At 33.9% G+C, this 23,787-nt stretch overlaps 3 protein-coding genes across 3 annotated transcripts; 1 reads left to right on the top strand and 2 right to left on the bottom strand.

The window, feature by feature from the left end:
• Positions 1 to 4,221: 4,221 nt before the first annotated feature.
• LOC108984543 lies at positions 4,222 to 6,428 on the top strand. The gene has a single exon (XM_018956532.2). The coding sequence runs from the start codon at positions 4,384 to 4,386 to the stop codon at positions 6,115 to 6,117; it is 1,734 nt and encodes a 577-aa protein (XP_018812077.1). The 5' UTR covers positions 4,222 to 4,383; the 3' UTR covers positions 6,118 to 6,428.
• Positions 6,429 to 11,108: 4,680 nt separating this feature from the next.
• LOC108984538 lies at positions 11,109 to 13,255 on the bottom strand. The gene has a single exon (XM_018956527.2). It carries the CDS (start codon positions 13,109 to 13,111, stop codon positions 12,080 to 12,082), a length of 1,032 nt encoding a protein of 343 aa, XP_018812072.2. The 5' UTR covers positions 13,112 to 13,255; the 3' UTR covers positions 11,109 to 12,079.
• LOC118348964 lies at positions 11,312 to 12,037 on the bottom strand. The gene has a single exon (XM_035691583.1). The coding sequence runs from the start codon at positions 12,035 to 12,037 to the stop codon at positions 11,312 to 11,314; it is 726 nt and encodes a 241-aa protein (XP_035547476.1).
• Positions 13,256 to 23,787: the final 10,532 nt, after the last annotated feature.

The following is a 23,787-nucleotide window of genomic DNA, read 5'->3' as shown; positions in this document are numbered from 1 at the left end:
ATGCATGCATGCCGTGTAGCATGTAATTATAGTATGCAAATTTGTGACGCACTTTGCTTTTTAAAAAGTCGTGACCAAATTTTCGTACTTGATTCCCATTAGAAATTGAAATTCTATACGATTATAAACCCTATCCCCTAAATAAGATTTTTCCAACTTCATCAGCAGCTAGGATTCACAAAACGTTGGAATACACGCACGTACACGTACATGAGTCATGAGTACTCCAAAGTCCGAGACTAGCTGTACTCATGATGAAATGGTTCCTAGCTAGTTATATTTTGTTTTTAATTTTCGTATCATGTCGATCGATCTTTGGGTCTGACGGTCGGTGAATAATAGTCAATGTTTAAGAAAACTGACTCACTGGCCTTGTATATTGTCTGGACTCTCAACTTGTAGTACTACCGTCTGTGATCTCCTGATCTAGCTACCAGATAACGTCTAACATTTCAAACAAAACAACCCATTAAACGCTGGCTAATTCCTTATTAAGTTGATAAATATATATATATAAGTAATCTTTCGATAATTGTTTATATTCATATTTCTTATATATCAGCCGCATACTTTATAACTGTGATCGAGTCAACCCGGTCTTTGACTCAAAATACTTGAACTAGATTATTTTTTAATTCTTTATTCGAGCTTGAGTTAATATAATAAGTTAAATTCTCAACTCGAGCTCATCCTACAAATGAGTTCGACTCAAGTCTAAGCTTGAATTGTTTATTTTTTTATTTTTTAAATAAGATTTAATAATTAATAAATTAAATAAAAAAAATAAAAGATCTAATATTGAATTTATACAACGAACAAATAGAACTTTTATTGAATTAAAAAAATTAAAAAATCTTATATTTATCCAAAATAACAATATATTATATGCTTACATATGTTATTAATACATACACTTAATATAATAGCATATATCCATTTCATATACAGTTCCTACATACTAATATATGAAATTATTAAATTTTATTGACTAATTATTATACAAATGATAAAATATACCTATAAAGTATATTCACTATATAGACATAAGTAATTAGATTCCATATTATATATTTAATTATAAAAGTGGTATGCTTATATTATTAGCTAATACATTATGTAACCCTATTTATAACGTGACTTAATTACTCAAAGAAATATTGTTTAATGTCTTTTTATTTTAAAAAACTTTATAATTGCTATAAACCATCTCAGGGAAAGAGTTCCACCAAACCATTATGTTAGAATGCACAGCGGAAAAATACCTCAAGCTCAGCTTAAAGAATTGCTCCACAAGTTTTTTCAGATTGATAAACTTTAAACGTTTCCTCTTAGTGGCAAAAGTGTATTACGTAGTATGGAACTAGAGTAACACTTAACAAATCCACAGCTTAAGTATTTTATCAAGAAAGAACAAAAAAGAGAGAGAGTTTTTTTCTATTTTTCAGATGGTGCCAAAAACACAATTGAGGAGGACTATATATAGTCCTCATATGCACGGCTGGCCTTAAAGGCCAGCCTTCAATTGTATTGAGAAACAGCAGTAACGCATGGCTTCATGCGTTACAAGTAACGCATGGCTTATAGCCATGTGTTACAAGCAGACATTTGGAGGGGGTCAGCCCCACGTGGGCGCCCCTCCATCTAATACATTAAGTCATGTAGATGCTATGAATACTTTGCCAAACAATCATCTGCAGCATTGACCATACGGCCTCTATGCTGTATTACAATTTTAGGAAATCTTTTTAATAGATTTCTTATCTCAACAACTAGATTTCTCCAAATAGACATGGACGACTCCTCTTTTGTAAGCTCTTGAACAACCAACAAAACATCACTTTCTACTTGAAAATCATCAATTTCCAATGGCAAACATAATTGAAGATCCCTTAGCAAAACCAGAAGTTCTACTTCCATAGAATCAATGATCTGATGCTCGGGTTTGCTAGCTGTAAAGAGCAGTACCTTACCAAGTTTCATCTCTGGTTTGCTAATTATTATTCCGTAATTGGTTTTAATTAATTTGAATAATTGCCTTTTCTTTTGATAACATGAAAAGAACACGTGGGGAAGTAACATTTACTCAGAACTAGAACTAGCATTTTTTTAATTAGTAATTAATTAAGATCCTCTAGAATTTTTATAAAGATGAATTTCTTTCGTTATCCATGATCATTGTTTTCAATTTAACAATAAAATCTTTCTACAATATTCCCAATATTCATATATCACTTTCAAATCCGAATATTTAATATTTATGATCACCTTTTCTTTAGCCAAATCATTTTGGAAGTAATGATCAGCATTATTCATTAATTTTTTCTCCTGCTGCTCGATTGGTCGTAAATTAATTATAAGAATCAAATAAATAGTAGTAGTACTACTTCTCGATCTGTATTTCAAATGGCTGTGCTTTCCCAAATACGTTTTCTAATGAAATAGCACATTAAGTAAAGGATCGGAGTCAACATATGAACATACACGCAATTAAGAAAGGCAATGGAAACATACACGCAATTAAGAAAGGCAATGGATTTTTCGATCTGTACGTACTTTTATTTCTCTTCTTTTTATTTTTTTACACGTATATATATCAGTTAATTATTTGTTGGTATTTCAGATATGTAAGACTAGTAGTAGTACTAGTCCTTCGACGGCATGTCCAAATCGGTGGCTTGATTTTTTCATATATGAAGGCGTGTTGATAATATTGATCGCCGTTCCAGAAAGGAAACTTGCGGGCCTGCGGTTGCGGCTAATGAGTCCACCCACCCTCCCACATGCATATAATATATATATATATATATATATAACAATTAATAATTGAAAGATATATATGGATAGGATTTATGTGAAAAAATATCAGTTTCTAGAAAAGATCTCTAGAATATAGAAACTTTTTATTTTTTTTGGCATATTTTTATATCAGTTTCTACTCTAATAAACAGAGTACTTCAAGTCAACTATGAAGTCGCCCGCTGGGGCTGTAGTGTATTTTTATATGTGTTTTTTTTTAAGTTGTTTTTTATATAATTTTTTTTAATATTTTTTAATATTTTTTAAAAAATAAAATAAATTTAGAATATTATTAAAAACACTTTCTTAATCAAGAAGTAAAAAAAAAATTATTAAAAAATACTTCATTAATCACGAAGTAAAATAAAAAATCATATAAAAATATTTTATATTTTACTTCGTGATTAAGCAAGTATTATTTAATAATATTATAAATTTTTTTATTTTTTAAAAATATTTAAAATCATTAAAAATATCTACATAAAAAAAGAATTAAAAAATACACATAAAAAAATACACTAAAGCTCCAGCGGGAGCTCCCAGGGAGCTCTAGCATTTTCCATTTCTTATTGGTTTAATTATTTAGATCGTATCCCACTCGAAACATGCCGTGGAAATTTGCGTAGTTGTACGTGTTCGGATTTGATTGATCTGTTTGACGGATTTTGTGGCACCGGATCCTACAAAATAATCATCCTAAAAGCTGACTGAATGATGTAAATGCTTGTAGCATGACTTGAACGTGCATCTAATCTAATGCATATACAATAGTTCAAGAATCACAATATCCTATAAAAACGTGACCACTGTAAACTAACGTGATGAAATGGTTTAAAAGTTATCTTTATTGTAAAATAAATTTAATGAATTACATGAAAATATGTTAATTTATGTAATTCTTTTATAACTATATCACTCCTCTCGTTCGAAATCCGCTGTATTTTTCAGCTTTTATATATATATATATATACACGATTCAAAAACAAGTATCTCCACCCTCCCTTGTCTTCGGAGGTATATTGATAGAACAGCTAAAGCCTCCCTGCATGTAGTCCAGCCTTTTGAAGGTTTGACCCTGCAATCTCGGAACTAATTCACATCGAAATTAAGATCAAATAGATCAGTAAATAATTGCATGCATTATATGTTTTTTAAATAAAAAATCAAGAGCAAACTGTCATGTCTCTTTTCTTATACCAGCTACATGTATTATCCTGATTAATTTATGGGAAGAAAGCTGGACTAATGGTATGGTGCGTACGTAAGAGTTGAAATTTTCTCAACTTCATAAATATATTGCTGCTTTGATTCCAGTCTATATATATCGCCGAAGGAAGAAGATATATATTAATTTGAAAAACATAATTAAATTATAAAATACGTAAACCGGCCCGTAGATGATAATTGAACTGATAGATCATCATGAAAGTTGAACCTCTCCTCTCTTCTCATCACTTGCCCTATATATATGTATTGTTAGTAGTAGCTCACATCTCTTCCAACTGATCCATGACAAGCTCGTAAAGAGTCTTACTACGACTCAGAGAGCTAGAGAGATCTATCACATCCAATCAGTGGAGGGGCCATATGGCTGGTAAGAAGAGCTTCATCCTCCAAGTCCTCCATGGGCCATGGCTCATGGTGTTCGCTTCTCTCATCATTATGTCCACCGCCGGCACACCCTATGCATTCGGACTGTATTCCAGTGTCGTAAAGTCGGTGCTCGGCTACGACCAGACTACACTCAATTTGATCAGCTTCTTTAAGGACGTTGGTACCAACGTCGGCGTCCCCTCCGGCCTCCTTGCCGAGGTCACTCCTCCGTGGTTTGTTTTGTCAGCCGGAGCATTCATGAACTTGTTCGGGTACTTAATGATATGGCTGGCCGTGACCCAAAAAATGGCGAAGCCCAAAGTATGGATGATGTGCTTGTACATCTGCATCGGTGCTAATTCAACGGCTTTTGCTAACACCGGAGCAATGGTCACCTGCATCAAGAACTTCCCTGAAAGCCGAGGTGTCGTGCTAGGGCTTCTAAAGGGATATGTCGGCCTTAGTGGTGCTATACTAACACAGCTATATCATGCTTTCTACTATAAGGACTCCAAGTCTTTGATTTTGCTGGTAGGGTGGCTTCCGGCAGCCGTAAATTTGGCTTTTGCACCTTTTATTCGGCTCATGAAGGTCACTCGTCAGCCAAACGAGCTCCAAGTGTTCTATAATTTCCTTTATATTACATTTGGCCTTTCTGGGTTTCTGTTGGTTATGATTGTAGTAGAGCAAAAGGTTGCGTTCACGAAAAGCGAGTATGGAGGTAGCGCAGCTGCAGTGCTTTGCCTGCTCTTTCTACCACTTGCTGTATCTATCAGGGAAGAGTATAGGCATTGGAAGAGCAAACAATTGGCATTAAAAGATGGTTCGCAGCTGAATGTAATCACTGATCAGACGCCGAACGTGCAAACTCCTTCATCTCTTCCACAAGTATCTCCTGCCTCACCAAATTTGCTCCTCGAACCAAGCACAGAAAAGCAAGTTTCCTGTTGGACAAAGATATTTAGTCCCCCAGAACGAGGAGAGGACTATACTATACTCCAAGCGATCTTCAGCGTTGACATGTTGATACTTTTCTTCGCAGTAATTACCGGCGTTGGTGGCTCACTAACGGCGATAGACAATTTGGGACAGATGGGAACTTCTCTCGGATACTCGCGTCAAAGCATAAGCACTTTCGTGTCACTCGTAAGCATATGGAATTATCTTGGACGAGTGATGGCGGGTTTGGTCTCTGAAATTCTCTTAAAGAAGTACAAGTTCCCTCGCCCTCTCATGCTCACTCTAATCCTTCTAATTCTCTGTGTTGGTCACCTTCTAGTGGCATTTCATCACTCTGGAGGTCTCTACGTAGCATCAGTAATAATCGGGTTTGGTTTTGGTGCACAATGGTCAATAGTTTTTACAACAATTTCTGAGATTTTCGGCCTAAAGTACTACTCCACTTTGTATAATGTTGGGTCGGCGGCTAGCCCGATTGGGCTGTATGTACTCAACGTGATTGTGACGGGTCATCTATACGATAAGGAGGCTAAAGAGCAACTGGCTGCTTTGCGACTCACAAGGAAGCCTGGGCAGGCTTTGAATTGTACTGGGGTTGAGTGCTTCAAATTGTCTTTCCTTATAATCACTGCCGTGACATTCTTGGGCGCCCTTGTTTCCATCGCTCTGGTGATTAGGACCAGGAAATTTTACAAGAGTGACATTTACAGAAAGTTCCGGGAGGAGGCTAAGCTGGCAGAGAAAGAGATGGCGTTTGCTGGACACTAAACGTGTCTGGCCCGTAGCCCGATCACTTTATTATAATATGGCAACTTGGAAAGTGGCATATTATATATATATATATATATATATATATATATATATATATAGTTTTAGTCTTTTAGACCTTGATGATCATGATAATCAACAATATATGGATTTTAAAAGAAAGGGAAAGATAATGGTGGAGGCCAGCTTGTTTATTTCAGGAAGAAATAAAATGGGCATACCGCATACTTATAAATTACAGCTTCCATTGCTGTGCTTGTAATGCAAATTTGCGTAAAATAATTTGGATATATTCTTCATTGTTTTTGCTTGTTGACCCACGTTCTATTCTCTATTAATTTTGTAATATTCCTAATTCCCCATGCATGGCGAACCAATCTGTCTTGAATCTTTACGTGTTTTTCAAGGTTACAGGATTTTCTTAATTAATTATTAACCACTTAATTTGAATAGAGTAAAGATGCATGTCATGTGGACGTTACAGATGATTTGACTACAGAACTTTTAATTTTTTTCCTTAATGATTCACCAATATCTTTTCAAAGGAATGCAAACAATGGTCCCTGTTTAATATAAAAATGTTTCATTTCATCTTATTTAATTGTTATAAATTTTTTTAATTTTTATATAAAATATAATAAATAATTTAAATTTTAAAATTTTAAAATAATAATAACATTAAAAAATAATTTTTTAATAATATTTTATTCAACCTTTAACTTTCATTTCATTTTATCAATTCACTATTCAAATCCTAACTTATAAATAGTCAGAATCATGATCAGGTTATAAATTAGAGTTCTTTACAGCAATATTTCGAGTCGTCGACTGTTCATTAGAGTATCTAGATCTAGTTCGTGGGTGTACACCGGCGCCCCGACCATATTGCCAACGGTCCTGACTTCCAGTTCATGAGATTCTTTTATAAGATACTAATTAATAAACTTCCGCAAGACTTTATTTTCCTTACGAATTGGAAGTCCCATGCATGCATGCATGCACTTTGATGAGGAACCCCGATCGAGGTCGTCTCATCAAGCTGGATTTCTTTGATATATTCAAAAATAATTGTTACCGACTGATTTATTAAATATGAATTAATTAAGACGATTCCAATTAATTGACTGTTCGATCCATGGAAATTCAAAGATATTAATTAGAAAAAAAAAAAAAAATCTACACTCATTCTCTCTTTCTCTTTCTTCTTCTCTTTCTCTTTTAAATTCACAAGCCAACTTTCCTCTCGTTTTCACTAGGTGGAGGGTGTTTAGAGTTTAGGTTTTGACCACCTCCTTCCCTAGCCAATCCCAGAGGCTTTTTTTCTACTTTTTTCCTAATTTTTTCCTTTGTTCTCTCTCCGTAACGCCAATCCTAGTCGATCTACTACTTTCCAGCAACCTCCGACCAACACGTGACGTCGATTCAGCCTCTCTGGTCGTCGATCTTCATGATCGCAGAAGAAAAACGCATTTTTGCTCCACGAGTTCGACTCACGCATGGCCCCACCGACTTCAGAGGCCTCAGGTCCTTTAGATTTGCCCGTTCGTTCACCTCCTTAGGTGGCGCGTGTCTTGCACGCGCCGCCATTGCTTGTGTTGGCCCGTTGCTGTCGACTCGACTTAGATTCAGACTGCTACCCTATATTACCGATTTTCCTAACCAATGATTTTGTAAGAGGGATCGTAGACCTCTCTAAAAATCATCTCTAGGCAATATGTGACAGTGTATCCGCCACCTTCACCGCTTCCAGCAGAGGCTCCACCTTCACCAACGATAGTTCCATTGTTCACTTTTTTGCGAACATATTTCCGTCTTTCTATAAGATGATGTACTATCGTAGGACAATAGTAGGGACCAAGAAATTGGTCCCAAATAAATATGTTCACCACTTTACACTGTTTTCTATTGCTTTGAGGCATTTGTTGGGAAACCTCACCCCCTACTCATATATCATCTTTATAGTTTAATGAAATTAACTTGCTTCAAAAAAAAAAAAAGAAACTCAAATTAGTTGCCCGGCCTATTGTTTAAGTTGCGTAACTAATGCTGCTAAGGCCATTTAAATTAAGAGAAATGATACTTGCAGTCGTGAGTGTGCAAGCGCCGTGCAGTCGTTTTGAAAAAAATGAATAAATATGAGATCCAAATGAAAAGAAATTAATTTTTTAATAGTGGACCCTACTCTTTTTAAAGCGACTGTACGAAATTTGTACATTCCACGACTATATGTAGTATTGATATTAAATTAAAGACTGACATTTATTTTGTTGGCTCTCAAACGAATAGACATTTGTTACATGCTGCGATCAGTCCGGGCATTATATATATACATGTAATATATATATAGTCTTGAAATGTGTTGTTCCCGTAATTTTTTTTTTTTTTAAATGGAGTCACAATTAAAAATATAATTTTTTTCATATTTATTCATTTTTAATTTGTTTTTGAGAGAATATGCAGAGATTGCAAATTTTAAGACTGTAAATACATTCATCTATATATGCAGAGGTGGTTAATGGATTAATCTGATCAAGGTTGGCTAGAGAACTAAAATTGCTAAATGAGCTTGAATATTTAGGAATTAATTATCATCTCATGAGAGGTTGTGAGTAGGCAAAAGTACAGTATTCTAATGTACTTTGATCGTTTGATATATATATTGGTGCTTAATGATATCTCCCATCATTTGAAAACAAGTTATCGTTTATAATATTGCTTAATTAGTAAGAAATCCGGTACCAGTCTTGTAAAATTTTTGCGCTTTCATTTTTATAAATAAGCAATGTTAGGTACAGTCTCTAAATGAGGACTGCAATATAAGTTTAGGCTATTTTATTTTTTAAAATTACAAAAGTATCCCTTCTAAAATGATATTTTCTCTCATTTAATAATGTGCCTGCACATGCAGTCCCCACTTGAAGACTGCAAATAGAATTTCTCTTTATAAATTACGGCATCTCATTTCGAAGAGAAAACCCATAAAAAAAAAAATACGAGGATTTAAACTTTAGAGTTTAGAGTCTCTTTTATGAAAGAGTAATGCAGGATATATATGTTAGATCAGTACTGGCATTGGACTCATCAAATGAGTCAAATCTTCAAAATTTGATGATTTTAGTTTTAAAATCCTAACATTGGATTAACCATATGCCCAAATGTCAAGCTTTTAGCTATAATACATTTTTCTTCATCTTTAAATTTGAAGACTCACTATTCACACTCTATAACCATTATTTTATTTACTTAAATTATTGTTTTCCAATTTTGAGCCACAATATATTTGAGTTGGGAAACAATAATTTAAGTATCAAATTAAATTATTAATTAACATATAGTTAGTGTAATTAATTATAAAATATGAAAAAAATAAATTAAAAATATTATTATTAACAAAATAATATTATATTATTATTTTGATGAATCCAATAGCTAATCCAACGTGAAGTTATAGATAGGGAGGTTTTAGATTTATGAAAAATATATACTTTTTATCAAATTTTAAAGATAAAAATGATGTATTCAATGCTAATGCTCCTAGGAATACTAGCTAGACTTCTCCAAGTTCTTTGTAAAAAGTTAGTCTACAAAAATAATTATTTTTTATACTTGTTTTATTCAATTTTTATGAAGACCTGCACAATACAGCTTGTATATTTAGAATTTGTAAAGATTATTAATCTTTACCAAACTACGCACCGCATGAGCAGCTTACGAGTCATCAATCAAATTCATTGTTCTTACAAATTAAACTTAACGTTGGCAGAAATTAAAAACACTAACGCAGAACATGCATACAACACGCGACCGGGAGGTAACGAAACAGCTAGCTAATTGATATTTGAATTTTGCTAATGAGACATGGTACTGATCATGTAGTATATATGTATCAGCTGAAATCTGAATTATCTTAATTTAAAACAGAATTGTATATCGAAAATGAGGCAATATAGAGAGTACTTCATTTAGATTAATTAGCTACAACTTAAAAATTTTTAAGTTTAAAAGAATATTGCCCACATAAAAAATAAAATAAAAGCAGATTGTACAGATCAGTGATAATGATTATTCTGAACTTTATAATAGTATCTAAGTACATTGAGAGCGCAACAAATTTTTAGTTAAAAACAGAAATTATTTCATCTCATTATTATAATTTTTTTAAATTTTTACATAAAATATAATAAATAATTTAACTTTTTTAAATTTCAAAACAATAATAATCTTAAAAATAATATTTTAATAATATTTTATTTAACTTATTTAAAATTATTTCATCTCTTTTCAAAACAACCAACAGGTATTCCATTTGTGTAAAAACCGACATATGCATATCGTTATAAGTCAAGTACTAGAATATATATCGGCTGATGGATATAAAATATGAATAATGCTAAATATAAGTTTTAAATAGATAAATTTCGTATAAATATTTTATAAAAAAATGAATTGATCCACTAATTAAAAATAATTTTTTATATTTTTTTACGATAGAATTTATTTTTTTACAAGAATTTATTTATTTAAAACTTCTATAAATAATTTATTGTGAAGTATTTGATAAGAAAGTTACTTTTTTAGGAGCAACCGTCATGCATCATCATTAATCGTAAAATGGAGTACGACAATCAGACAGAACCCTGAAATCTTCTTATAAACGTATAAAACAAGTACACAAGATCTAATTTTACAGGATAAAAGGGCATTAAAAAAAAAAAAAAAGGCTAAATTACAACATCATCACAAATAAATAAAGTGATCCAAAACTGTCGCTTGTGGACATAAATTAGATCGATGGGTCATAAATGGCTCCCAAATTGGTTCCTTGTCCCTATCCGGCCTTCATTATTGTTAGTTACGCTGTGCTAATTCTGTCCGTCTGTTAAAGAGAGAAATTCATCACAAACACAAGCTGCCATATCAAAAGGAGGACATACCAATTACAATGCATGCACCAGCAGTGAATCAATCCTACCTCAGAATAATCTAGAAGATACACAATGCTGAGAGAATATTCTGTAATATATACATGTGTCACTCATTGTATGGAATAGGTTGTTATTTGATGGTGTATTACCGTGTATATAAAAGAATGTAAAGGCACGATTAGTCGACACTCAGAATACAAAAAAATTGTTCTTTCTGCTGAGGCATTCTGCCAAGCACGTTCTGTGCATACCACTTTTTCCTTGTTTTATCACTGTCGAACATGACCATTTGCAGCCATCGTGGTTTCAGTCTCGATCACATGATTCGCGTCCTCTCGGAACTTCTTGTAAATGTCGCTCTTGTAGAACTTCCTGGTCCTAATCACCAAGATGAGCGAAACAAGTGTGCCAAAGAAGGTCACGGCGGCTATGATGATGAAAGACAATTTGAAGCAGTCAACCCCAGTGCAGTTGAAGTCCTCCCCGGGCTTCCTTTTGAGCCCCAACGCTGCCATCTGCTTCTCTGCCTCCCTATCGTATAGATGCCCAGCGACCCTCACATTGAGCAAGTATGACCCAATTGGGCTAGCCACCGCTGCAAAATTGAACAGCGTAGAGTAGTACTTAAGCCCAAAAAGTTCAGAGATTATCGAGAAGAGTAGTGGCAATTGTGCACCAAAACAAAACCCAATAATCACTGATGCCACATAGATGCCGTTCGGGACGTTAAAAGCAATAAGGAGGTGACCCGCGCAGGATAAAAGGAGGACCAATGTGAGGATGAGAGGGCGAGGAAATTTGTACTTTGTTATAAACATTTCCGAGGCAATACCAGCGACGACACGTCCGAGATAGTTCCAAATGCTTACCAGAGACACAAAAGTACTTATGCTTCTCTTCGGGTATCCTAAGGAACTTCCTATCTGATTCAAATTGTCTATCACCGTTAACGAGCCCCCAAGACCACAAATTGTTGCAATGAATATCACCAACATGTCGATGCTGAAAAGTGCTTGTAGTATGGTATAGTCCTCCCCTCAATTCGGTGGCTGAAACATGGTCTTCCAACAAGAAACTTGTTCTTTTTCAGCACCTGGTTCCGCAAGCGAAATTGTGGAAGTGCCAGTTTGTGGTGGATGGACAGGGCTCTTCGTCGGGGTTGCCTCCTCGGTAGTTATTTTCAGTGATCCGGGATCGTTCAGAGCTTCTTTCTTGCTCTTCCAAACCTTATACTCGTCCATAATAACGACGGCAAGTGGGAGGAACAGCAAGAAAAGCACCACGGCTGCGCTTCCTCCATACTCACTTTGTGTGAAGTCGACCCTTTTCTCTACTATAATCACGACCATCAAAAACCCCGCAAGACAAAGCGAGATATAGAGGAAATTATAGAAAAGTCTGATCTCGTTTGGCTGCCGAGTAGCCTTGATGACCCGAATGGTTCGAAGGAAAGCCAGACATATAGCAGAAGGAAGCCACGCTATGAGCAAAATCAAAGACTTGGCGTCATCGACGTAGAGAGCATGGTAAACCTGAGTGATAATTGCGCCACTAAGACCCGTGTAACCCTTTAAAACACCAATGACGAGTCCACGGCTTTCAGGGATGCTCTTTATGGCGGTGGCAAGCGCTCCAGTGTTGACGAAAGGTTGTGAATTGGAGCCAATGCATATATACAAACACATTTGCCAGACATGGGGCTTGGCGATTCTTCCGGTGACGCTGAGCCAGATCATGAAGTAGCCAAAAAAGCTGAAAGACGCGCCCATAGCTAAGACCACCCACGGGGGTGTGATCTCGTTGATAAGGCCGGAGATGACGCCGATGTTTGCCCCCAAGTCCTGGTAGAAGCTGATCAAATTGAGAGTGGTTTGGTCATAACCGAGCTTGGACTTTATCTCGCCGGAGTAGAGGCCGAAGATGTAGCTCAAGCCAGCAGTGTTCATGATTAAAAGAGACGCGAACATCATGAATCTCCGCCCCAGGAGCACTTGGAGGGTGAGGCCCTTCATGTCCGCAAACCGGCCTCCACCACCACCCCGACTTCCACAGCATCCGGGAACCACCATATTTATTTCCCTCTCTCTTTCTTTCTTTCTCACTCGCTTCTTGATTATTGCCAAGTCTTTTGCTCACTTCTCTGGAGATTGTACTGCCATTTTAACTACAAAGTCACGAGTCACTTCGAGCAGCGTTTTTGCCTCTTGCGGAGAAATACGGGTAATTAATCAATTAAAAAGACATTATCCAGTTGATACATCATTGATATTGATGCATCAAACGCAATATTATAACGAAACTCTGGCATTAGCATGCAGTACGTAATAAGTAGTAGTACTAGTGGTGATTTTACACGTGATGATGAAACAAAATTTATCAACAAATTATACTCGTCTAGTCAACGTTCGGATTATATATTTGTTGTGTGTGCAAGGAAGAAAATTAAACATATCCTTTCAAGTTGGACTTTGGATGGGCATACTACTTGAAACTTTGTAATCTTGGAAAAATCCAGTTTCGTGTATTCTCTAATTGTTCTTATTTAATATTGAATGATTTCGTGGATGCCCATCAATTTTGACCGACAACTACTAGAGCCATCTCTAATTGTTCCCAATTCCGTCCTATGTTTTTTCAAGAAATTCCATTCCTTTTTTTTTTCACCAACTTATCTCTTTGCTTTCCAATATTATCCCTCATGTAGTGTCACCTCTTTAACGGATTAGTCTAAAATTTCTCTCTCTCTCTCGCTCTCCGAAAATATTTATTTGTAATTTTTGGTTCTGGTCTGTTTACATCAACCTCCATCTTTTTTTATAATAACTTTCATAGTAGAAATGTAGGCAACGCCAACGTATACAGGTTGTATATAAATAAGATAATCAACTCCCAAACAAATGAAATGGCACTTAAACCTAGTATCGAATTAATCCAAAAAAACACAAAATTCTATCTCACTAAAAAGTTGTAGAACAAACAAGAGGGTGGGATGATTTGAGAGATCAACAGCAAAAATCATGTTGGTGGGCTATAACCGTAGACATCTTATGTCATTTCTATTGAGAGTATACATTGTTTTGTGTGATTTCTAGATGAGACAGAAAAAGATGTCATTTGTTTGATTTTTAGATGAACCAGAAAACCATTAAAGATTAAAGACTAATAGAAAAATGTAAACGTTTTTAGAAATGGTAAATAAATGCAAACTATCCAAACTTCTCATTTTTTGTGTTTGATCCGGAATGCTTCCTCCCAAACATCCAATCTAAGACCAGAAATTTCTTGGAAATTTTTTCACATAGCTTAGATCAAAAAATATAGAGAGAGAAAGAGAAGAAAATGGATGGAATTTTGTGGATAAAAAAGTGAGAGACTAGATAAAAGAAAATGCTTATTTTAGATTATTGCGAAGTTGTCGGCGACGGTGGAGGCTGCAATGGGTTTTCATGATAGGGAAGAAGGGGAAGGAGAGAGAGAGACAAAGAGAGAGAGCGAGACAATCAACAATATTATATAGAAAAATGCTAGTTGCACCCGGGATGGGGGACACGCCGCGTACCCGGTTCCAACTCAGCATAATTGAAACGGTGCGTTTGCACCTTAAGTCAAACGGTGCGTTTGCACCTTAGTCTGTTTCACTGCAAAATGCTTTCTATATTAAGTAAGAACCCGCAATCTCAGACCAGGAGTTAAAGAAATGCCAATAAGATGTTCCATCTGCAATTAAATGGTTCATGGAACAGCCTATAAAAATGCCATCTTTGACCTCTGTCATTTGAATGGAAAGCAGAGCCATTGTATGCCCATCATGATTGATCGCTCTGTCATGATCAAATAACAACTGAACAACAGATGGGACATCAATCGGTGAAAGGATGTCCGCTATTTCCATGTCTAGTGCTGCGTGGATAAATTTAGCTCCATGACTGTTATTGCAGTCGACGAAAACCAAGCAGGAAGGTGGGTTTTCATTCTTTTGTGTCACAAGGCGGCTGGAAAGTGGATAGAAATGGACAAGGGCGAGGGCGAGGGAGCTCTTCAACCGGTCCAAGAGAGTCTTGACGAAGGCCTGATCTTGGTCTTGCGACATATAACCACGGGAAAATTTGAGTTTGGGAACTGCAGCCACCGCTCCCAGAGCTGTTGCGCAAAATGGTTTATGGGGCTTTTCTTCTCAGCGCAAACTTGTTTCTGGTGCTTTTGTCTTCAGCTCAATCGGACCACGATGAAGAACGGCTATCGCGCAGAATGGTTGCACCGCAAAATGCTTTCTGGTTTCAAGCTTTCAGAAATAATTTTGGCGCTCATTTCTCCCCTTTCCGTCTTCTTCTTTCTACTTTTTTTTTTTTTTTTTTTTCATACAAAAATAAAACTGATGTGGCTAACGCCACCTCAGTGATTCCGCAATGGGTACCCGAAATACGGGTACCTGTAGCAGAACTGTATTATATATTGTCCCTCGTTCCTAGCTAATACCATTAACTTGAGACGACTCTGGCTTCAGATTTGCTTGAATTTATGTTTCGTTTGATCCAACCGACAATAATAGATATGTGGTATTAGAAAAAAATAAAAAAAGAATTCTAATCCAAATCCTTCTGCTTTATCAAAGCAGACTCGTGGAATCAACGAAAAGCAGACTTCATTTTCACGTGTGGGCTCAGCTTTGTTGGATCGACAGGTACGTTTTTGTAGTCAAACCGTCCAATGTTCCCGCTGCATGCCATTTTCTTTATTGAACATTAATGCTATTTATAATTAAATTGATGTAAACATAGCCTCTGTTATTAGTTATATGATCTATTATAATCTTATAAATAATCAAAATTATAAAATTAATGCTAATAAATGTGACAAACTTTCACATCAATAATATATTTGGTGTATCAAAAATTTATAAATAAATTTTCTTTCTTAATATGAAGAAATAAAATAAAGAGCATATCAACTCTATAAAATATTGACAGACAACCTTTTAAACTCTTATATGAATTAAAATTATCGTAGACAATAGAATTTTATACCTGAAAGCGAGTTGATGCAATTTCTTTTATTTTTTTCCTTAAAAAAAACGGAAACTACAAATGACTAAACAATAAAAACTACAAAAAGGTTTAAAGTCTCGTTTGGTTATACAACTCAAGCGAGATAAAATGAGATATTTTATTAAAAATTAAATAAAATATTATTATAATATTATTTTTTATTTTAAAATTTTAAAAATTTTAAATTATTTATTATATTTTATATTAAAATTTTTAAAAAAATTATAATAATTAGATAAGATTATCTAATTTTATATAACAAAATCTAAATTAACCAAACCGGCCTAAGAGTGGATGACTCTGGCCAGCTCACCATCTGCCTCCTCGTAATTGCCTCTCGATTAATTGAATAATTCAAATGTAGGTTGACAGGGGTCTAGTCATCCATCTGGATTAATTATTCTTTTATTGTCGATAATAGTTCTTAATATTCAAAAGCATCTTTTATCTGTCTAAAAAAACAAACATCATTCTCTCTCTTATTTGTTTCCTTTTCAGTAAAAATAAAAAATAAAATACATGCCCGGCCAACTTCCTTTGAGGACGCCGACGTTGGTGCCGACGTCCTTTGAAGAAGCTGACCAAGTTGAGGGTGCTCTGGTCATATTCGAGGACGGATTTGAGGACGTTGGAGTAAAACCGAGAACCATTGCCCTGTGAGCACTTGGGTAATGAACTGCTTCTTGCTAGCCAGGCCCCCTCCACCTCTACTGGGTCTGGCAGTGTGAGACCCAACCACTAACACTCATGCACGTGGTTCACGGCTTCATAAACTGTCGCATGGGTTCACGCCTTACGTCGTTTATGTTCACGTTCTCATTTTCATTTCCATGCAGGTCCGTTCCTCCCTTTTTCCTCTAGGTTTTATTTCCTTACTTTTTATAGCATATATATATTTGTGTTGAGCATCCTTGACCTAACTTCAGTGCCGCTACTATCTCTTCATGTTCTTCAGCCACTTTGAGATCACCACCGTGCCCACTGCCCAGCCACCCGAAGCTGCTGCCCAACGTGCCGTAACCTCTATTGCAAGTCTCGGTTTCTTCTGTTTTAGATATCTTAAAACAGAGCATTTCAGCCACCTTCAAGCCATTGCAACCGCCCTCCATCGAGAGCTCCATCGCGTTTTGTCCCCACAAAAACTGCCGGGGAAGACATCCCATCGCCCAGTCCGTTGCACGCTGCCTCGAGTCCCCTGGTAAGATCACGCAAATTCTATTGGTTTCTCTTCCCTCTTGGTTTCTCCCTCATCCTCTCACCGTGTGCCTATTTGCTCGTCGCTCTCTCTCTTTTTCTCTCAGCCAGTGACCAAGCGCCACCCCCCATCCGCCGTAGCCAACCGCCAGCTCCACGCCGTCGTGCTTTCCCCCATTTCCGTAAGTGCTGCCGCTGCACTATTGTTGAGTTTCTTTTTTTTTTTTTTCTTCTGGTGTGTACATGTATATATATTGTAACTTACGTTAATATAATAGTAGAAATATTATTACCTTTTACCCATAAAGTATGCTTCCAGATTTATTGTTTTTGGGTGTTTAGTTTAATAAGCTTATATTATTGTACTACGGGTTGAAATCATGAGTATATTACGTGAGTTACAAAGTATGTTTTATTTGAACGTCGACGTGTGGTTTATTTTGTTAAGTTGGTATTTTCTTAGAGACTGATATTTTTATCGAAAAATAATTATTAAGTAAATACTGATGAATTTTTTTTTGGAATAATTAGTAAGTGCAAAATCTTATTTATGAATCCTTTTAAAAGAATATTTTTATTTAAACAAAAGTATGATTATCTATTTATAATGATTTCGATATAATTATGTTATTTTAGTTTTATAAATTATAGTAAGATCTTAATGGTGAATAAGTCAAAATTTAATATTTTAGTCGGAGTTATTATTGTTGGATATTGGTGAGTTAGAAAGTGATGTTGGTATTTAGGAACAACGAGAATTTTTGGGTTTAAGTAATTAAAAATGGATTATTTTAGAAGTTTTAGGCTTGAATATCGAAATACGAGATTGATTGAAAATTTATGGAAATTTACGTGATTATTTTATAGGTGACGATTAATTTTGTTTGGCATTGTTGAGAAAATTTTTGAAAAAGCCAAGAAGTCCAAGTAAGCGGGGTTCCTATGCTAGATTTGCATAAAAAAAAAAAAAAAGAAATGAACTGAGGTTGGTTTGTAAAAAAAAAAAATGTGCATGTTGTTTTAAAAAGAAAAAGTGAAAAACAACTTCAGTATATGTTTCGCATTCCATCATGAGATACATATGAAAGAGAAAAGAAATGTTTTTGACATGAAATGTATAGACATGAGCAATTTTTGACATGTTTCTGAAATATGCAAAAGAACGAATATGATATCGTTGAGATTTTTATGCATGTGATATGAAATGATTTGGATCTGTTTTTGATCAAATGGAAATGATATGAATATGTTTCGCACGTGTTTTGATATGATATGGATATGATAAAACTCTGGCATATTTATCTGTTCTGAATATAGTTCTGATATGATGATAGTGGTTCACGTGAGATGGTTGGTACCACCATGATATGATATGATATGAGTGCACCCACTTTGGAAACAAAATTGTCTTTTTACGTGTTCTTTCCTGTGTGCATACTCGGGGTTCCGATATTGAAAAAGGGAAAGTTCACCACATGATACTGCCTGGTTTGGCCATCGGGGATAGCATAACCCTACCACGAGGGTTAAACATGGTATATGATAAGATGAAGATGTTCAGTTATGTTATGTCAAAACGTTTCTGAATGTGAAATGGATCCTTAAATATGAATTATTGATTTTGAGTATGAAAAGATTGAAAACTCGCTCTGATTTTCTGATAACACGTTTTTCTGAGATTTGCATATAAAAATAAAATGTTTTTGTTTCTGCATACTGAATTTTTCTGAAAAGGCTCATGTTTACATACTAGTATATATTCTCTGCTTACTGAATTGTTGATAACTCACCCCTAATTCTATAATCTATTTCAGATAATCTTGATGCAACAGCTGAGAGTCAGGAATAGAGGATACTTGCAAGTTTTGTGGATCATAGAAGACCAAGTGCTTTAGGGTACAATGATTTTTTAAGGGTCTTTTGGTAGCGTTGATATTTTATGTGACTTTTGTATGTTGAGTAATGAGTATTTCTAGTCTTTATGAAAAAAATTTATGCATATCCATGACACACCACGGATGTGCCCTTAAGTAGGAACATGAATATTTGTATTGAACAAATAGGTTAATATGTTATGAAGACTCTGGTTTATTTAAAAATATTATTAGAGTTGATTATCAGATAATATGAACTAACTCTCCGAACCCTTGGAATCGGGGCGTTACAGGCAGCCTTCATTTCTTTCAGTACTCTGTTAGTCACGCCAAACAGTACTACTTGCGAGTTTTTTCTTGAAGAAAAAAGCTATCGTTATAGACACAAAATACATACGTGTGCGTATGCGTGATAGAGTCTGAGACATATATATATATAGCAGCATTATATATATATATATATATCGCTTTTAAAAAGAATAAAACAAGTACTAGAGTTTGGATTGATCATACGTGTCCCCATTTTACATCTTCGTTACGTTTATAATACATATATATGCATATGATTATCCTTTTGCAATTTTTTTCCCTAAAATATATATATTTATATATATATATATATCTTATATATAATAAGAGCCAATGTAAACGAATTTCGTTCATCTTTTTTTTCCAATTTTATCCTTCGTTTGGCATTCGTTTCCCCTTTCTGTCTCTGTTGTCATTCTTAGGGCAGGTTTGGGGCCAAAAACAAAACATAAAATTTTCATCTCATCTCATCTCATCATTACATATTTTTCAAATTCTCATACAAAATATAATAAACAATTCAACTTTTTCAAATCTCAATACACATTTTTCAAATCCCAAAACAATAATAATACTAAAACTTAATATTTTAAACTTCAAAACAAAACACAAAATTCTCATCTCACCCCCCAAACCTACCCTTAGTCAATTTACAATTTCGTCCCTTTTGTCCTTACTTAATTCCTATATTTTTTTTTAGCTTCTAAATTTTCTCTTCTTCCGTTTTCTACAATCTTCTCGAATTTTTTTTTTCCATATTTGTGTCCTTCAATTGGTATTTGTGCCATTTCTGTCAGATTCTACATTTTCATCCGTTTCTCGCCGTCTCGACTGTTTCTCTTATTAAATTCTAATATTTTCATTTTAATTTTCTCCTTTTGTCTTTATTCTCGAATTTATGTGTTCTCATTTTTATCAGATTTTAAATTTTTCTTCTACCATCTTCCGTCGGCTTGATTTCTTCCATTTTTTGTTTCTTCTCAGATTCTAAATTGCTTACCATCTCTCTTTTTAACTTCCTAAAATCTGAATCTGTTTCTTTAGACTCTGGGTTCTAAATTTGTCTTCCATCTTTCGAATCTTGCAGGTCAGTTTTTTTATGTCCGTTTCCTGATTATTTGCTTCGATTATTTATATGTATGCAATGACTAAGAAATAAAAAAATTTACATCACTGTTTGGATTTAAAAAACTAAATTTACTTCAGAAAGATGACTGAATCTCCATTTTTTATTGTGCTGCTGTTCTTGCCCTCCATTATTTTCTGAATCTTCATTTCTTTCTGCTCTCTTTAAATTCCATTCTCTACAGTATCTGAAAAATTTCTTTCTACTCCTTTTACATTTCATTCTCTGTTTATGTATACAGTATCTAGAAAAAAAATACAAGAAAAAAAAATACAAGTAAGAAATAAAATGAGCGAGAAATAAAATTATAAACTTCAAAACATGTAGTACATCTATACATATACAAATATTCATTAAATTCAAAGGAAAACTGATACTAAACAAAAAAAATATCACAACAAATATCAAACATCTCAAATTATGCTAAGAGAACACATAAGCATATATAAAAAAATAAATCAGAGGATGCATCTACAGATATTCATTAAACTCAAAATAAAAATGATATTGACAAAAAAAACTATCAATATAGATCAGGAAAAAAGAAATTTAGCAACACATGAACTACACATATTTAGATGACAAGTAAACAAATATGAGACATAGAAAAGTATGCTAAAACAACACAAAAACATAAATAAGAAATAAATCAGAAGATAGCAAATAAAAGCTTCAAAAGATGTAGTACATGTGTCCATCTACAGATATTCACTAAGCGGGCAGGTTTGGGGAGTGAGATGAAAATTTTATGTATTGTTTTGAAATTTAAAATATTATGTTTTAATATTATTATTGTTTTGGGATTTGAAAAAAGTGTATTAAGATTTGAAAAAATTGAATTATTTATTATATTTTGTATGGAGATTTGAAAAATGTGTAATGATGAGATGAGATGAGAATTTTGTGTTTTGTTTTGGTTACCAAACCTGCCCTAAGAAAACTGATGCTACGAAAAAAAAATTCATCACACATGTTCAGATCACATCTAATCAAATATCAGATACAGTAAAATATGCTAAAACAATATAAAATCATATATAAAAGAAAAATCAGGAGATGAAAAATAGAGAGGTAAAGATTTATAAACATTAAAGAAAAAACTTTCAATCAATATATTCATCACAACAGCCCAACACATAAAATAAAATGGCAAAACAAATAAATAAATCAGAATCTCATCAATGTAATCTTAGATCTGTAGTGTTGCGAAGAACAATTTAAATATCAGCACAGACATAGTGAGAAAATATATCAGGAAGAGTAAACCTCAGAAGACGGTAACTGTTAAAATAAAATTAGAATGTCATTAATGCAATCTTCGATCTCTATGTGTTGCCAAAAATAACTTAGATATGAGCACAGATATAAGAAGGAAATATATCAGGAACAATAAACTTCAGAAGATAGTAACTGTTAGCGTATAGAGTATCTGAAAAAAACAATACATCTAAGATAGTCAGATAAGAAACAATATTGCAGTGACATGCGAGAAACAATATTAGAGAAATTTCTTTAACTCAAAAGAAAACTAAAAAACTACGACTTACAAATGTTCAACCCACATCCAAAGAATTATCAAATATAGTACAGTATGCTGGAACCAGTGGAAAATATATATAAAAAATAAATCAGAAGATAAGAAAGACAAAAAGATTTCTAGCCATTTGAAAGTTAAAAATTTCCAAAGAAAATATTAATTCCAACATCCCAACATATAAATAAAATGACAAAATGAAAAAACATGAAAAAAGATCAGAAGATGAGAAACATAAAGGTAGGGATTTATAAGCATTCAAAAAAAAAAACCAATATATTCATTACAACAGCCCAACGCATAAAATAAAGTGAAAAAATATGGAAGAAACAAAAACTTCGCAAATATAACCTCATATTTGTATGTGTTGACAACAACAATTTAAATATTAGCACAGACATAGGGAGAAGCTGGATTAGAAAGAGTAAACCTCGAACGATAGTAACTGTTAAATTTGAGCATAAAAAAAAAGGCCCATTTCGAGTTTTTGCAACCCAGATCCTTCGAAGAGGATGATAGTTTTCGAATAAATTTGAAGATTTTGACCAGATCGACGCTAGTTTTTCCAGGGGTGTACCAAAACTGAGAGATATGGAAAAGTTTTTTTTGAAGTTAGATTTACATGAATAAATCCAAACATTCTATAAAACCTCAAAACATACGGGAAAAGTTAAAAAATATTGCACCTTTGGGGAGATCCATCACTGTTCTTGTTTTAGAGACACCTATATTTGTCGTTCAGGTGTAGCGTGGGGGTTTCTTGGCGTTTGTCTTCTTGGTCTTCCTCGAGCTGAGACTAGAAGCAGGTGGGGCTGAGAATAAAATGAAGGCAAACCGAGAAACGACAAAATGGAAACAAAAAATAAGAGAAATTGAGACCAAAAAGGAGAGAAACGGAGAGCAAAAATGAGAGAAACGGAGAGAAACGTTGAAGATGAAGTATGGGAGAGAGAGTTTCCTGATGAAGTTATAAACAACCAGGAAGAGAACAAAGGAAATTATAAAATGCGAGGAGGGAGAAGAAGAAGAAGATAAAAAAAATTGAACATTAGATCTTATTACAAAAAGGTTTAAAGATAAAAAAAAAAATTGAAATGATTATGTTATGTCTTATAATATATTCTTTTTGCAGCAGACTTCCTGCTTCTCTACTTATCTTCATGTTCTTCAATTTGCTGGTTCTTGATCTGCTCTATTCCCACTAATCTTTTATTTATTCCCTATCTCCGGGTATGTTTTATTATTATCCATAGAAATATAGATGTTATTGTTTTTATTTTATAATATTTTATACTTTTATTTGTGTTAGACATTTTACAAATATATGAAATTGTGATTATTATTTAGAATTAGTCAATATTTGTTGTATGTCTCTTTAGATTTTTAATTGTAAATAGTTTATTTGATTTGAATATTAGACATGTCTTGTTGATTGGATGGTATTTCTTTATGTTTTAAAAATACAAAAATGTTTATTTTCATGCTTTATATATACGTATGTACTCATATCTTTCATATGTTGTCAAATGTTTTTTAGGTTACATTATGAAATTGACGCATGATTTATAACCTTCTACAACTTTATGTTGATCGGTAAAACGATAATGTTAAAAATAAAAATACATTTAAACATTATTAACACCATTTATTTTTATTTTTATCT

The sequence above is a fragment of the Juglans regia genome, chromosome 7 (genome assembly GCF_001411555.2).
Source record: "Juglans regia cultivar Chandler chromosome 7, Walnut 2.0, whole genome shotgun sequence".
NCBI classification, from domain to species: Eukaryota; Viridiplantae; Streptophyta; class Magnoliopsida; order Fagales; family Juglandaceae; genus Juglans; species Juglans regia.
The sequence above is the reverse complement of the archived record's forward strand: the minus strand, read 5'-3'. Positions and strand labels throughout refer to the sequence as shown.